Below are 16,406 nucleotides of genomic sequence, written 5' to 3'. Positions count from 1 at the left end.
ATCTATCTATTGATCAGTCACTTGATCTGTATCTGTCCAAATTTAGCAATCTATGACTGATTTTCAATGAATCTAGTTCCGACCTGCAATCCAACAGACTGATTTTTTTTTCCGTATCACTCTCAAGTGATGGGTCTTGATCATCGGTATTAAGGTCTTACAAACAAACAAACAAGTGATCATTCCAATCAATCATTCAATTCAAACTTATAAGTAGGTAATAGTACTACACCTTATACAATAATGGAGTCTTATTTTGTTACAAACACCTTGCCCTACCTTTTCACTCTATCACTTTCATTCGCAACATGCCCACATGACATGCGGGCAATTCAAACCAAGTCAGCCAACCAAACAAACCCAAACCCAACAATTTATCCAAACTATCTGTCAATCAGTCGACGGTGTTCAGAAGAACCATCGTCAATCAATCAATTAATCAATCAATCTTGGCATCATCGGTGTTAGGAGTACTCAATCAATCACAATAACACCGACTACCTACACTACAACAACACTGCAGTGCCATTCATTGGCGAGCCATTCACATTACTGATCGGCACACACTCACACACACAAATCAACGAACAACCAACCATTGATTGATTGAGATTGGCCGTTATTATTTGTCATTTTCAAAAAAACATCTGACATGGATGGAGCAGAGCGGCCCTCAAAGTGTGCGCTTGTGTTCATTATTGTTTGAATGAATGGACCACCCACCACACCACCCAGCCCAACAAACATGGGTTCGTTAATGCTCACAGATGGGCGCTCAGACCCTCATTGTATGGATATTTGTGGATTTTATTGACTTATTTATTTGTTTTTTTTTTATTGTCGCCAAGTGTTTTGTGTATGAAGTGTGTGAGTGTGTATTAGAGACAAGGAGGATGAGCGAGTAAGAGCATACATTGACATTGAGTTAAGTGTGGCGTGTGGGGGGACTGTGTGTGTGTTTCGTCCAACAGCAGGCGGGCAGACGGACTGGCTGCAACGGCTCATTCATCAACACGCCTTCTTCAACTAGTTGTTATTATTTACACATAACAAATACTTACTTATTAGTATCTAAACAATCAATCAAACAGATAATTCAACTCTTTGTAATATACCCTCTCACTTTTTTTTTTAAACTTAAACTTAAACCAATCAATCAAGAATGACTGAGTACAAGCTTGTTATTGTCGGAGGTGGTGGTGTTGGGTAAGTAACAACAACAACAACATAAGAGATGGATAGATAGATGGACAGTAGTGGTGGCATCTTGCATCAGCGACAGAGTCACATACCTCAGTCATCGTCATCATCGACAAACAAATGGCTTGACCTCACTTTGCGATGAACTTAATGTCCTCATGTACAATGAACGAGTCATTCTCGAGTAGCTACACCTTTCATCTGAGCACATTTGCACAAACAAGGTTGACAAAACAAAGACATGACAATGATGCGTTTGAAGATGGACGGGAATGGATACTCGAGATACTCTCATGCATGCAGGGGATGGTTCAAGGCACAAAGTGGGTCAAACCAAAGACTTGACCACATGATATACTAACAATCAATAATCAATCATTAACAAACATAAACAGCAAGTCTGCCTTGACCATTCAGTTGATCCAGAACCACTTCATCGATGAGTACGATCCCACCATCGAGGATTCTTACAGAAAGCAAGTTACCATCGATGATGAGACTTGTCTGCTGGACATTTTGGATACTGCTGGTCAGGAGGAGTACTCGGCCATGCGTGACCAGTACATGAGAACCGGACAGGGCTTCCTTTGCGTCTACTCAATCACCTCGCGTTCGTCATTCGATGAGATTGCCGCCTTCCGTGAGCAGATTCTCAGAGTCAAGGACAAGGACAGAGTCCCAATGATCGTCGTCGGAAACAAGTGCGACTTGGAGTCCGAGCGTCAAGTCACCACCGGTGAGGGACAAGATTTGGCCAAGTCTTTCGGTTGCCCATTCCTTGAGGTATGTTATGTCATTGATTGATCGCGTATCCTTTAGTCTCGCAGTCACTAACTAATATCACCTCTTCACTCTCTTCTTTATCTCTCTCTCTTCTTCTCTTTCCCTACTTCGCTCCCCGCCCACCCCGCCACACATACTAGACCTCTGCCAAGATCCGTGTCAACGTCGAGGAGGGATTCTACACTTTGGTCCGTGAGATCAGAAAGGACTTGAAGGGAGACTCCAAGCCAGAGAAGAACAAGAAGAAGAAGAACATCATGAACAAGTGCACTCTTCTCTAAAGCGTCTGCTGTGTGCTTTAAATTAGTGTTGCGCTCAAGCGTGCGTTCGACTTTAACCAATTACCGACCAATATTATCAAATCAATCAACCAAGTGACATCAAACTGTTCTTCCAAACATGGATCAGCTGACACCAACGAACAATCAATCGTCTTTTCAATCAAACAACAACAACAAACAACATGCCAACCAATCAACCAAACTTCATCCACTTGGTCTACAACCGAGTAGAGCTTATTTCCAAACCAGCCACATACATGTATTATACCTCCAACTCCCGTACACAATAAATAGTTGCTTGTTTCCTTCCAACTCCACTCCAGTTGTCAACTTTAATTGCCCTACCATTTGGCAACCTTTCCAAACATCTTGACACAGTTCTCCAGTATTGTATCCCATGTTGTGATGAACGTCCTTGATTTCTTGTCCATTGCCAACAAGTGTTGATCGTCGAGACGCCTCACTGATACAAGTATCTGTTTGTGTTGGGTGATTGATAGGTTGGGTATGCCAGTGTCCTTGTACTGTTTTAGCTTGGATCGCAATACACTTGTGCTCGGTAGATTGTCCAGGATCAATGTGTGTAAATTTCCGTTGAACTCGCTGTTGTTGGGCATCTCATCCATGTTATCATAATAGTGCTGGTGATCAAGTTTGATGCATTGTATGCGACAATGTTGTAGGGCCTCTGGCGGTATGGACCCTTTGTTCGAGCTGAAGCAGTAGCTGAGGGAGGTGAGTGACGCCGGAAGTATGTAGACAATGTCAACGTGATCGCCTAGGGAGAGATCTGTGAGTGATTGAGGTAGAGAGTGTGATTGCAGGCTGTGAGCATAGTCCTGACTGAGAATCAGTGTCTCCAGAGAAGATGGTAGAATGCCTGGACCCATCACATGATTGTAGCACTTTCCCATATAAAGATACAACATTGATTTGGGCAAGGCTCCAATCTCCAACTCCTGGTTAAAGTCGTAGCCAAGCTTCAGTTTGGTCAATGAGTTGGGAAGGACATTGGGCTCGAGAGGTCTATTGAATTGTTCATCAAAGATGAGCACTCGAAGTGTTGATGGGAGAACATCTTGTTCGATAGGTTGGTTGTACTTGTAACTAAATCTGAGCTTGATGAGTGACGCAGGAAGGGTGCCAGGTGTGATGAGCTGATTGAACTCGCCAAACCATATGTATGTCACTGATGAAGGTAGTGACCCAGGAAGGAGAGGCAGGTTGAATCCACCCGTGCTGATCATTGTAAGTGAGCTTGGCAGTGCGCCCGGGACAAGTGGTACCTGGTAGTGCTTGCCCAGCCAGAGGTCTTTGACTGAGTGCGGGATGACACCTGGTTCAAAGGAATGAGAGTATGCGGCACCGAGCCACAATGATGTTACACTGCTGGGTATCGAACCAGGCAATAGGCGTTGATCAAAGTTCTCACTCATGTTGATATCAGTGATGGTATCAGGTATATCACCGGGCGCAATGGGAAGGTCGTAGTCACCCATGAACTGTAACTCATTGACATCATGAGGGAGCTCTATCTCTGACAAAGGAATGTTCACAGGATCATTGAATGTTGCCACTACCGTAATACCTCTTGATATTGTGAATGGTAGTCCTTCTCGACTATCTTCGACTATTCTTTTATCTGTTATTCAATGTTGTTGCAGCAACACGTGTTAGTCTGTCAACATTGTCATTGTATTCTTTCATTCAATCAAGTTGATATATCATATACATACTATCGGGATAACAACGATGAAAGATTGTAAGATTGTTGTAGTTTAGGTGATAGGTGAAGTAACATTCACAAGTGTCTGGTGGACGTGCAATTGAAAGTCGATGTTGATATAGTCTCTTGGTTGATAATATGAAGCAAGATGCATCCAATTGTTCCAAGTAGTCAACAATATGTTGAAGTATAATTATTGGAAGTGTGTTCATTCTTCATCAATCCTGATATTAGCTAATATGCGATTGATGGTTAAACAAGATCATAAACTTATGAGACACCGTCTTTTGTTTGAAAAGTATCCCCCATCATGTTTGTTGACATTCTAAAATGTGCACTCTTGGAGCAGTTTAAGTATATTTATTATCTCATCAATCTTTAAGCGATCTGAACTTATGTTCAGAGGGAGCAACACTAGTGTTAGAGTTATTCAAATGGTATCATCCTGAAGTCTAGTCTTGTTGGAACAAGATATCGAATAATTCAAACTTCTAATAATAATTTAAAAGTAATATTACTTTTCTAATATATTGACAAGGAAGTAGACTTTATGATTAGTCTAGAAAAAAGATTCAGATATACAGACTAAGAGGTTATAGTACTAGTAAATTAGAGACAAAATAATAATATTAATAATTATTAATTGAATTGATGATCCAGGTAGTTGATGATCATATAAATATAGGTTCCTTTGTTCCTAGTAACTAATGTCCTTTCATATAACTTTGGTTGACCAATCAAGACTGTTTGACCTTGATCCACAAAATAACAAAAAGCAGTTGGAGTTGTTTGGAAAACTTTGACAGGCCTTTGACATCTGTCCTCTGTCCAATCATCTTGGGGGTTAAGATAGGAGACAAAACCCCCTTCCACACCCACACTGTTTCGTCGTCTGTCTGATCATCACCTTCACCATCCAACCCACCCAAACTACACAGTCTCTGACACACATATTGTCATGTTACACCATCAGGTGATATGTATCATGACGAGATTGATTGATTGTATGTTGTTCAACCACCACCATCTTTTCAGAAGTCCCTCATTGTATCTCGTCGTCGTCATCCAGGGCATCAACCATGACCCATCCTTCATCCACTACATAAACCCAACCTCCAATCTTGGTCCAGATAACATAATCAATTCTTGGATTATTACATTGTAACATATACTAATAATCTACATTTATTCATACCACTTATATATAAATATATATATATATATTTGTAAAAATACAATAATATAATGTCTATTAAACAATTAATAATATTTTCAATATTTATAATATTATTAATCAACTTTACACAAGTCAATGGTATGTCCATCGTACTTCCATGTCTGATCAAATTTTCAAAATAATGATGATCACTAACTAACTTACCAATCAATCAAATAATCAATCATATAATAGCATCACTCAATTATACACCATCAGATTATTGCCAAGCACTTCAATATGCTCTAACTTTTTATAAGTATAATAGAGCTGGTACAGTGCCAGATGGTGACATACCATGGCGTGGCAACTCTGTATTGCAAGATGGTCTATTCTCTGGAGGGTACTTTGATGCTGGTGACCAAGTCAAGTTCTCATTGCCAATGGCATACTCTATGACTATGCTATCATGGGCATTCATTCAGTACGAGTCCAATATCCAAGCTTGTGGTCTAACTCAACTATATTTGGACGACCTCAAGTGGGGCATGGATTGGCTGATCGCATGTCATGTCAGTGACAATGTGATGGTTGGTCAGGTTGGTTCAGGATACCAAGATCACTCATGGTGGGGTCCACCCGAGCTCAACACAATGAAGCGTCAGGTGTACTACTTGAACACTTCATCGCCAGGTACTGAGGTGGCAATGGAGGCATCTGCAGCACTGTCTGCAGCATCTATAATCTGGAAGAGCCGTGACCCCACCTACTCAAGCCTGCTACTGTCCCATGCCAAGTCACTACACACGTTTGGAGACACATACCGAGGTATCTACACCAAGTCCATCCCAGACGCTCAATCATTTTACGACTCATACTCTGGATTCAACGATGAGATAGTTTGGGGAACAATTTGGTTGTACAAGGCTTCAGGTGATCCTGCACTACTTACCAAGGCCAAGTCAGACTATGTTACCTTTGGCATCGGTGCAATGGGCAAGGGTAACTCACATGACTGGGATCTCAAGGCACCTGGAGTCAGTCTACTCATGTCGCAGGTGATTGGTGGCACACCCTACACTGCAGACACTGAAGGATTCCTTAATTATTGGTTGCCAGGAGGTGGTGTACCCTACACACCAGGTGGTCTTGCATGGATTAGACAATGGGGACCTTGCAGATACTCGGCAACAGCAGCATTCCTCGCGTCAGTATATGGTGGGGTCAAGTACACAACATTCACACAAGCTCAGATCAAGTACATGCTAGGTGATAACCCCAATCAACAATCATTCGTAGTTGGAATTGGCTCCAAACATCCCATCAATCCCCATCATTCTGCTGCACATCATTCTTTGACCGACAGTATGAATGATCCTATCAACAATGTGTATTTGATCAAGGGTGCACTGGTCGGTGGACCCTCGCTCAATGATAGTTATCTAGATGACCGTGCAGATTACATTAGGAATGAGGTGGCATTGGATTATAATGCTGGATTTTGTTGGTGCACTTGCATTCATGGTTAATCCAACTGGACAAATGCCCTCAATCACTCCTCCAACTCCAATATCAATACTCAACATTGATCAATGGCTAACAATCAACGATGGGAAGATATTACCAACCCGACAGCCAACCAACCCTACACCCACGCCGACAACCCAACCACCAACTCAGCCACCAACACAACCACCAACTCAACCTCCAACTCAGCCTCCAACTCAGCCACCAACCAAACCACCAACTCAGCCACCAACACAACCACCTACTCAGCCGCCTACTCAGCCACCAACCAAGCCACCAACTCAGCCACCAACTCAACCACCTACTCAGCCGCCAACCAAACAACCAACACAAACTCCAACACAAACTCCACCAACTCAGCCACCAACCCAGACTCCAACCCAAACTCCACCTACTCAACCACCTGGCAAATGTTTGGCTGACCTGAATCAAGAATTGTTGAACACATGGGACTTGAATGGCGTCAACTACACCTTGGTTCAAACAAGGATCAAGAATGTCGGACACTCCAAGATCAAGGCCATGCAGTTCATGATTGCCGGTCCAGTCGAACAGATCTGGGGTGTAACAGTCAATGGCAACATCTATGGATTGCCTGACTACCAGAATGGTCTAGAGGTATCTAAGGAGTACATCTTTGGATACATTGCCAAGTCAAGCAAGCAACTTACAATGACAGCTCAATCATTCAACTGTTGACCAAGTCATACACATACACATCCGATAATAATAATTGTATAATAATAACAGTTTGTCTTTCCTTCTTTTATTTAAACCATAGATTTAATGCTAGCATTTGAGCACCTTGTTAATGATACCAGGTGGAACTGTTCCCTTGACAATTAGGCCAAATGAGAAGGTCTCTCCAACGTTGACTTCTTTCAGGTACGAAGGCAGTGAGTACTTCTTTCCAACGGTGGACACGCCCCATATGCTCTCAACAGGTTGGCTGATCTCGAATACCAATGACTTGACCTTGGCACTTCCATCATTCGTAACAATGGTATCAACAACACTGAATGTCTCTGAACCGCTCTGGAACTGATTGAGTACTCTCTGGTGGAAGGCAACCGAGCATCCTGTTGTAGTTGGATTGGTTGGTGTTGAAGTTGGCTTAGTTGTTGGTTGAGTAGTTGGTTGAGTGGTGGGCTTGGTTGTTGGTTGAGCAGTTGGCTGAGTTGTTGGCTTTTCTGTTGGCTGAGCAGTTGGCTGAGCAGTGGGCTTAGATGTTTCGGCTGGTGGAGAAGATCCAGCCAAGGCTGCAAGGGCTCCAACGAATCCAGCATTGTAATCACAGGCAACTTCGTTCTTAATATAATCAGAACGATCGTCAACATAGCTGTCATCATTGCCTGGACCACCGACAAGAGCACCCTTCAGAAGGTATGTGTTGGTTCTTGGGTTGTTGATATCGTTGGTTGAGGATTGATGGGCAGCGCGATGATGTGGGTTGACTGGGGCGTTTGGACCAAGGCCTACAACGAATGATTGACTCTTGGGATTGTGGCCAAGAATGTAGTCAATCTGCTTCTTGGAGAACTGATTGTACTTGTCACCGCCATAGACAGCGGCAAGGAATGCGGATGTGGCGGCGTAACGAGCTGGTCCCCATTGTCTGATCCAAGCGAGTCCATCTGGAGTGTAGGTGACACCACCTCCTGGCAACCAGTAGTTAAGACAGCTCTCGGCATCTCTGATATGGTTTGGATCCTTGGTGATCTTGGCCATCAGAATGGTGGCACCAGGGGCCTTCAGATCCCAATCGTGAGAGTTGCCCTGGGCCATCGAAGCTATGCCGAACGATGTGTAGTCAGCCTTGGCCTTGGTAAGGTATGCGGCATCTCCAGTTGCCTTGTACATCCAGAGTGTGCCCCACACAATGTCATCCTTGTAACCGGACCATGAGTTGTAGAATACTTGGGCATCTGGAACAGAGTCAGAGTACTTTCCACGGTAGGTATCACCAAAGGAATGAAGTTGACGAGCATGAGATAGACATAGGGCAGAGTAGGCTGGATCTCTAGTCTTGAACACGATGGAAGCGGCAGCAAGTGCAGCAGCGGCCTCCATTGCTACCTCAGTACCTGGGGCACCTGGTGACAAGTAGTAGACAGGACGGACCATGTTGAGCTTCTCGGGAGGACCCCACCATCCGTGATCGGTACCACCTTGACCAACTTGTGCAGCAAACTGGTTTGGACTGATGTGTGCGGCGATCAGCCAATCTGTTCCGTACTTGATGTCTTGTAGGAACAGGTCGGTAACACCACAGGCAGCAACGTTCTTCTCGTACTCGATAAAGGACCATCCGAGCATTGTCATGGAGTAGGCCATGGGCAGTGCGAACTTGACATGGTCACCAGCATCAAAGTAGCCACCTTGCAGTGTGCCATCGATCAACACCGAGTCACCTCTCCAAGGTACATCATTGTCTGGTAGTTTACCAGCTCTATTATACTTGTAGAACATCAATGCATACTTTAGACCTTCACAATAGCTTGCTGGTGGATCAACAGCTGTTGTTATTGTTGTTTCGTAGAATTGAATGTGTGAATGTTAATGAAATCAAAGTGTTAGTATCTTTGTCGCACATGAATCTGAAGTCATTATTATCACTCTATCTTATTAAAAGAATAATAATAAATATATAATTACCTTTAGAGATATCAAAAGATGTTGCCAATATGGCAACTAGTAATAATAATGATAATATCTTCATCCTATATATATATTTAATTTAATGATGATAGTACTAATAATTATATAATATAATTATCTGTTTAAGCCAAGTTATAATATATATATTATATTATATATTACTCGTCAGAATGTCAATGTAATCTAATGGAGTAAACAGAGGGCGAAGAAACTACAATCTTATATATTAATGAATTTGGGAGGATGAGCCACTTAGAACAATTAATACTAGGTGCGAGTGTCTAACTGAGCCTCCAAACGGTTGTCCAAGACCTCACCCCCATCATAGGCTATTGACACCCTGTGATAACCAAAGCCTCCTCGATCTTGTGTATGCTCAAACCCAGTCAGTCGTTTGACAATACTATTTAGGTTGGGTGATAACACTTTTGTCAACATCTAAGTTCGTTAGATTGTTCTTCACAGTTCTATGGAACTAACTTTGGAAGCCCCAATGATAGTTGAACTGTCTAGACGTGCAAAACTAATAATCAACTGAACATCCAATGACAACGAGATCTCAAATTATCCCTTTTTTGGTCAAAATAGATTTACCCGCAGGACAACGAGTGTGGTTGTGGGGGCAATAATTGTTAAAAACGACTTGTCGTCTTGATTAAGTTCATTATGACATTATAATATTGTCATTCAAAGAATCAAACAAACGAATGACTAAAGGATAGATTGACCAAGACAAGGCCTTGACTAGTCAAACAGATTGATGGATAAAGGAGGTAAGGAAAGAAGATGTGTAGCTAGCACACATCACTTGGATTGATGGATGGATGGAGGGAGGGAGTTACACAATCAAACCATTTTATTGATACTGTTTGTGTCGTAATTGTTGTTGCTGCTGCTGATGTTGGCCTGAGTAGACTCTTTCAAAGATGCTTTGGATGACTTGGCAGATTTGGTCGTGTAGCTGTGCTTCAACTCCAGGCCTACGCCCGTGAAGAAGATGAGCATTCCCCAAACGTGGTACGGCAGCATTGTATCTTTGAAGAATATGAATGAGATGATAATCGTTATGAACTTGCGGAAGGTCGACACGACATTCGCATAGAACGAATCGCTAATCTTCATCAAATATAAGAATGATATATTGGCATAGTAACCAAGTAGAATGAATATCTTGTTTGATTGATTGATGGATACGGTGTTAATTTTTGATAGAAACTGGATATACATTGGCGGACTACTACCACTTACAATTAATAATATTAATATGTTAATATTGTCTCGGAAGAATACCAGTGAGTTCTGGAATTCTCCAGACATGAATACAATGGGTAGAGTAGCAATTGAGCTAAAGAAATTGGTGAACAGTGACTGAGTAGCATGGCGGGGAAAGGGAATGTCAGTGATCATGTACCAGCCAACAAACAAAGTTACATACCAACTCCATCTCTGAAGAGAAGTCTCTTAATATCTTCTCGTAGAGGATTGACTTTGTGGACTCGACGAATACATAGACCATCACGATAAGTAGGCCCATAGGTGAAAAGGTTAGAGATGAGGAAGAGTCTCCGATTGAGAATAGGACCAGGCCGGCAGTCATGGCCAGCACAGAGATGTAGTTGACCAGTGAGTAGGATCGCTTGAACATGAAGCCGCCAATCACCATTACCGGTATCAGCTTGGACGACTGGAACATCACCCTGGTTTTGTAGTTGATGAAGCGTAGCGATTCGTTCGCCAGGATCTTGGTGGAGATGAGCACGAGCGAGAGGATGATGTACAGTCGCAGCTTGTTGAACGACAGTCGCTTCAAAAAGTGGCGCATCGACGCAGCGGCGTCTGGCTGCTGCTGTTGCTGTGGGTTGAGCGATGGTGATGTCATTGGCTTGATAGAGTCGGCGGCCTGTCTAAGGACGCTGCGCACAGATATGAGAAATGATACAAAGAACTGAGAGAATGAGTAGATGTTGAAGAAATTGACCTCCTGCTTCTTGAAAATGAACTCTTGCAGCAGGCCATATAGCAGGTACAACAGGAGCATGTTTACGGTGCACACCATCACTTGGAAGAATCCATTGCTCGCTGCTGATTGTGATGACATTGTAAATTGATCGTGCATCTGTTGTTGTTGTTGTAATAGTTGTTGTTGTTTCTCCTCGTGTAGCAATGCCTGATGCTCTTGCATCAGGGTGTGTGTCGGATGAGCCTGAAGCAGCTCTGTTCTTGCAGTCTCCTCATCGTTGCCAGTGGAGTAGATATCAAAGTTGCCCTGACTGTCACCAATCGATATGACATCATTCTTTAGCACAACATTGTTGTTATCAACAACGGCACCACCTACTCCACCTCCTCCACCTCCTCCCATATTCATATTGGCACCATCTATGCGAGCTTGTTGTGTATATGTCGACGCCGTCAGAGTTGGACTCTTGTCGCCAAGCAAACCCGACAGCTTACTGAGCAATGATGCTGCCGATGGTTGACTGTTTGCATACTTCTGATGCTTATCATCCTCATCATATGCATTGCCATTGACGTTGACGTTGACATTGTGTGGTTGGTGTCCAATGGCACTCCTACTGTTTGTTCTATTGCCACTGTTGTTGTTGTTATTGTTGTTGTTATTGTTAATGTTGTTGCCTGTTGCCATCGACTGACTCATGAGGCCAACACCACCACCAAGGTGCTTTGATTCATCTGTGACGGTCGACAAGATTGGCGAGCTGTACATCGGTATCAGCGAATGAATATCTATTGATACTGGCTCCACCATGTTGTTATTATCCTTAATTAAATAAATATATATTACTGTATTGTATTATTGTTATTATTTAATGGTAGTAATGAAGAAAACATCCAGTGAAGTGAATATACTACAAGTTTGGGTCGATCATAGAAGGTAAATCAAACAATCAATCAATTAATGACCTATATATTCTCTATGTATGTATGTATGTATGATGAACAACAGTTGTAATATGGTTGTTGATTGTGTAGTGCTTGTTGCCAACAAGGTAAATGAGTGTTCGCTTTTTCATTGATTCGTCGCAGCACTGGGAGTGTGTGTGTTTTCAGCATAAGCGAGAAGTGCGTGTATCCCTGTGTGTGTGTGGGGTTAGAGAGAAGCGATGAGTCACGCACTCATTGTGATCACTTGGTCAAACCAAAGTATAACTTAAACTAATAATAACTATAGTCAATAGATTCCTTCAAATTGTGACTAAACAGTCATACAATTAATATGAATGAAATAACTAGATACTAATAACTTTCTCAACTCATCAATCACCTCTCTCCCCTGCAATATAAAGATAATAGGGTTGTTATGGAGAAGGTTGGACTTAAAGTTGGCGGGCAACCAATGATCAAACAAACCATAAAACAAAGGTCGTTTGATTTGTGGGCGAAGATGCAAATGATCAAAAATCCGTGCATAATGGATCGATCAGGCACATGTGATGATGTGTCCTATTCGTTGAACTGATGTGTCTTATCGCAGAAGGCCTTGCGAGGGAGAATCTGATCTCAAAACCCTCAACTCACACACAACCATCATCATTTTTATTTATTTATTTATTATTTATTTTTGGTGTACCCTTGTGGAGGATAGAGGGCTTAGAGTTTTTGGCACACACGACAATCAGGACATCAACACAACAATCAAAGTGTTTTATTTTTGTTTACCTTTTTGTTTGTAACTATTGTTGTTGTCCAATTCAATCAATCAATTGAATAGTATCTACCTACCAGCCAGCCAGTCCAATCCTGTTACCTTCCCTCCAATTACAGACATCAACATTAGCTTGTTTAACGAGCGAGATATACAGACAAACAGGAACAGAGACACCAGTAATAGATACATTCATTCAACAATCAAACAATCAAACAAATATCAGAGAGTACAAAAGTATGTCATGTCAACATTGATTGCCTGTGACAACAATCACACACTGTGATCGAACCATTCATCAACAATCACATTCGCACACACCACACACTCACACATATGATTGATTGTATCTCTATTTTTATCACCAACCACCACCAACAACACTGTTGTGTCACACACGACCAATCCCAATCCCAATCACCACACTCAAACCACAACACACAAAACACATCTTATCTTTATCTTTATCTTTATCTCTATCACACACACACACACTCAACTCACTACTTTGTGTCTGTTGCATATTTATAAAGTATTAATACCCAAATGCAATGAGATCCAGATTCTTGCTCGCGCAGACCTCAACCAACTACCCAATCAATCAATCAACAAACATCATTCATTCATTCATTCATTCATTCAATCAATTCAATGTTGTTTAACTCTATTACAAACAGATATTAATCAATCAATCATATAACATAATAGACACACTCAGACTGATATAATATAATATATTCTCTGGATGACGGATACAGCAACAGCAGTGAACGTAGAGATACGAACATCGAACGAGTCATCAGAGATGGATTCAGGACTTACGACACCAAATCCGACGACGCCAATTGATTTGGGCTCATTCTCAGACAGTGATATATTGACGACGACAACAGCCACCAGCACCGCCACCAACACCACAACCACGTCAAAGATGGTGCTGGCCGGCAGCGATGGCGTCAAGGCCGACAACAACAATGTAGACACAAAGAGCACGATCACCTGTAACGAGGGCAGCAGCAACAGCATCGGCGATCTGTTGCCAGACAATGTGCTGTCCTCCAGTGGCAACGCCAACATCGTCACACTGGACGACCTGCTGCAACAACTATGTCGGGAGCTTCAGTCCGACCTGTACATTGGTGACCTCAACACAATCCTCTCACTCAACCACCTACAGCTCAAGGAGGGCCAGCAGGTGCGCTGCATTGGCTTTGACAGCTCCATTGAGCCCACAACAAAGTCACAGAGGGTGAGTACTCGATGTCCTATCTCCCTTCCCTACCATACCCTGCTCCATTACTGACTAGTCCTTCACATGTCAACAGTTCTTCCAATACCAGATCATTGAGTTCAAATCACAAACCGACATCTTGTCCATCACTAAACAGTTCGACGACTTCTCACAACTCATCCTTGGTCGTGGACGCGACACTCCATGTGTGATCCATGAGTATGTGTCACTCACCCAATCACATTCTGGAACTATTCCTAACACTCACGCAATCAATCAATCAATCAAACAGGTGTTGCTTTGGACTGATACTGGCATCTATATATCTGATCAAATACCAAATGTTCTCATTGCCACAGGCCAGCGATATTATTGGCTACAATGACTACCTTCCAACATCGATGAAGCACTCTCACTTCCAAAAGGTGGACTCTTGCTCATTGATTGGCGACGTCACTGCATATTACTACCGCAACATGACCAAGCGACGAATTGCCACACCGCAAAAGACTGCTGATCAGCAGCCACAGACACAGACACAGACACCAAAGAAGAAGTCATTGCTTCAGAAGTTGTTCTCGAGCAACAGCAGCACAGCCTCCTCCAACAAGAACGACAAGGACAAGGATAAGGATGGCGCTGGCAGCGATAAGGACAAGGACGACCACCACGAGGAGGGCGATCTGCCCAAGCAGGACAAGAACACAAAGAAGATGCCCAATGTCATCGCGGCAAACTTTGACGCGCTGCCCGACCAATACAAGGAGATCATCAAGAAGTGGAACATAAAGCCCGAGAGTATCGCGGCCAACTGGGAGCTCACACTCAATCTGCTTTACTTCCAGACCAAGGTCAAGTTCTTCTCGTCACGCGAGCAGGAGAGCGAGGTGAACAGCAGCAAAGACGCCAAGGAGAAGAAGGAGAAGGCAGCGGCGGCGTCGGCCAGCGACCAAGTCGCGCCACCAGCAGCGCCACCAGTGGTTGTAGTCGCAGCAACAACATCGACATCAAGCATGGGCAACAGCACTAGCAGTAACACCAGTAGCACAAGCAGTACACCTCAACAACAGACCACACCACAGCCATCCCCCGAGCTCAGCGGCACCACCAGCACGAGTGGCGGCAGCAGCAAGGACCTTGGCAAGGATGGCAAGAAGAAGGAGTCGTCATCAAGGAGCAGGACAGTGCCATTGGATAAGCGAATCGCATCGATTGTGCCAACGCCCTATGTTAAGAAGTCGCCCGACCAGCTGATCAAGCGCTCATCGTCCGAGTTCCGTAAGACGTTCACTATGAAGGAGCGCGTGGGCAAGGGCGGCTTTGGCTCAGTGTACGCCGCCAAGAACAACGTCAGCAAGCTGAAGGTGGCGCTCAAGAAGCTGCCGCACGACACGCAAAAGAACAAGAAGTTCAACTACAAGGAGATCCGCGTGTTGGACTTTTGCAAGCATCCCAACATCATCACCTACCACGACACATACATCTTTGGCGACAAGGCCTACATTGCCATGGACTTTATGGAGGGAGGCACGCTGTCCGAGGCCTCCTACCAGTACCCCTTCCAGGAGACCAACATTGCCTACGTGGCACAGGAGATTCTGCTGGGCATACTGTACCTGCACACCAATCAGATGGTGCATCGCGACCTCAAGTCGCAGAACATTATGATGACGACGACGGGCGACATCAAGATCATCGACTTTGGACTGACGACCTCGCTGTCCAAGAAGAACTATCGCGTGCGAATGTGTGGCTCCCCACTGTGGATGCCGCCCGAGATGATCCAGCAGCGTCCACACACATACAGCGCGGACATTTGGAGTCTTGCCGTGTGTCTGCTGGAGCTGGCCAATCGCAATCAGAAGCTTCGCAAGGATCCCATTCGCACCATGTTCATGGTGGCCACGGAGGGCATCAAAGAGCCGTTTGAGGACCCCAATCAATGGTCCGACACGTTCCAGGACTTCATTTCACAATGTCTGCGCTTCAATCCAGCAGAGAGACCCTCTGCGATGGACATGCTGCGACACCCCTTCATCAAGATGGCCGACTCCAAGAAGAGGATGGGCAAGATCCTCTCGTCCATCTTCCTCAAGAACATCGTTGGTATATAGAGAGTCAGAGTGAGTGAGTGAGTGAGTGAGTGAACAAAGGATACAGTGACCCAATGGTCTTTC

At 43.7% G+C, this 16,406-nt stretch overlaps 8 protein-coding genes across 8 annotated transcripts; 4 read left to right on the top strand and 4 right to left on the bottom strand.

Annotated features, from left to right (window-relative positions):
* Positions 1 to 1,162: 1,162 nt before the first annotated feature.
* On the top strand, positions 1,163 to 2,261 carry SAMD00019534_063200 (hypothetical protein; the record flags this gene model as incomplete). Its single annotated transcript, XM_012898140.1, has 3 exons — positions 1,163 to 1,206; positions 1,596 to 1,983; positions 2,124 to 2,261. Coding segments are annotated over 3 exons (570 nt in total), but the record flags the coding sequence as incomplete, so codon positions are not given.
* Positions 2,262 to 2,611: 350 nt separating this feature from the next.
* On the bottom strand, positions 2,612 to 3,880 carry SAMD00019534_063190 (hypothetical protein; the record flags this gene model as incomplete). Its single annotated transcript, XM_012898139.1, has 1 exon — positions 2,612 to 3,880. A coding segment is annotated over one exon (1,269 nt), but the record flags the coding sequence as incomplete, so codon positions are not given.
* Positions 3,881 to 5,607: 1,727 nt separating this feature from the next.
* On the top strand, positions 5,608 to 6,675 carry SAMD00019534_063180 (hypothetical protein; the record flags this gene model as incomplete). Its single annotated transcript, XM_012898138.1, has 1 exon — positions 5,608 to 6,675. The coding sequence occupies one exon, from the start codon at positions 5,608 to 5,610 to the stop codon at positions 6,673 to 6,675; it is 1,068 nt and encodes a 355-aa protein (XP_012753592.1).
* A 63-nt stretch (positions 6,676 to 6,738) lies between these two features.
* On the top strand, positions 6,739 to 7,372 carry SAMD00019534_063170 (hypothetical protein; the record flags this gene model as incomplete). The annotated part of the gene is made up of 2 exons (XM_012898137.1): positions 6,739 to 7,085; positions 7,162 to 7,372. The coding sequence occupies 2 exons, from the start codon at positions 6,739 to 6,741 to the stop codon at positions 7,370 to 7,372; spliced, it is 558 nt and encodes a 185-aa protein (XP_012753591.1).
* A 90-nt stretch (positions 7,373 to 7,462) lies between these two features.
* Positions 7,463 to 9,392, bottom strand: SAMD00019534_063160 (hypothetical protein; the record flags this gene model as incomplete). Its single annotated transcript, XM_012898136.1, has 2 exons — positions 7,463 to 9,189; positions 9,329 to 9,392. 2 exons carry the CDS (start codon positions 9,390 to 9,392, stop codon positions 7,463 to 7,465), a joined length of 1,791 nt encoding a protein of 596 aa, XP_012753590.1.
* A 785-nt stretch (positions 9,393 to 10,177) lies between these two features.
* Positions 10,178 to 12,059, bottom strand: SAMD00019534_063150 (hypothetical protein; the record flags this gene model as incomplete). Its single annotated transcript, XM_012898135.1, has 3 exons — positions 10,178 to 10,501; positions 10,580 to 10,699; positions 10,767 to 12,059. The coding sequence occupies 3 exons, from the start codon at positions 12,057 to 12,059 to the stop codon at positions 10,178 to 10,180; spliced, it is 1,737 nt and encodes a 578-aa protein (XP_012753589.1).
* Positions 12,060 to 13,712: 1,653 nt separating this feature from the next.
* SAMD00019534_063140 (hypothetical protein) lies at positions 13,713 to 14,075 on the bottom strand (the record flags this gene model as incomplete). Its single annotated transcript, XM_012898134.1, has 1 exon — positions 13,713 to 14,075. The coding sequence occupies one exon, from the start codon at positions 14,073 to 14,075 to the stop codon at positions 13,713 to 13,715; it is 363 nt and encodes a 120-aa protein (XP_012753588.1).
* Positions 13,930 to 16,343, top strand: SAMD00019534_063130 (hypothetical protein; the record flags this gene model as incomplete). The annotated part of the gene is made up of 3 exons (XM_012898133.1): positions 13,930 to 14,247; positions 14,324 to 14,448; positions 14,522 to 16,343. The coding sequence occupies 3 exons, from the start codon at positions 13,930 to 13,932 to the stop codon at positions 16,341 to 16,343; spliced, it is 2,265 nt and encodes a 754-aa protein (XP_012753587.1).
* Positions 16,344 to 16,406: the final 63 nt, after the last annotated feature.

The sequence above is a fragment of the Acytostelium subglobosum genome, assembly GCF_000787575.1.
Source record: "Acytostelium subglobosum LB1 DNA, scaffold: scaffold12, whole genome shotgun sequence".
NCBI classification, from domain to species: domain Eukaryota; phylum Evosea; class Eumycetozoa; order Acytosteliales; family Acytosteliaceae; genus Acytostelium; species Acytostelium subglobosum.
The sequence above is the reverse complement of the archived record's forward strand: the minus strand, read 5'-3'. Positions and strand labels throughout refer to the sequence as shown.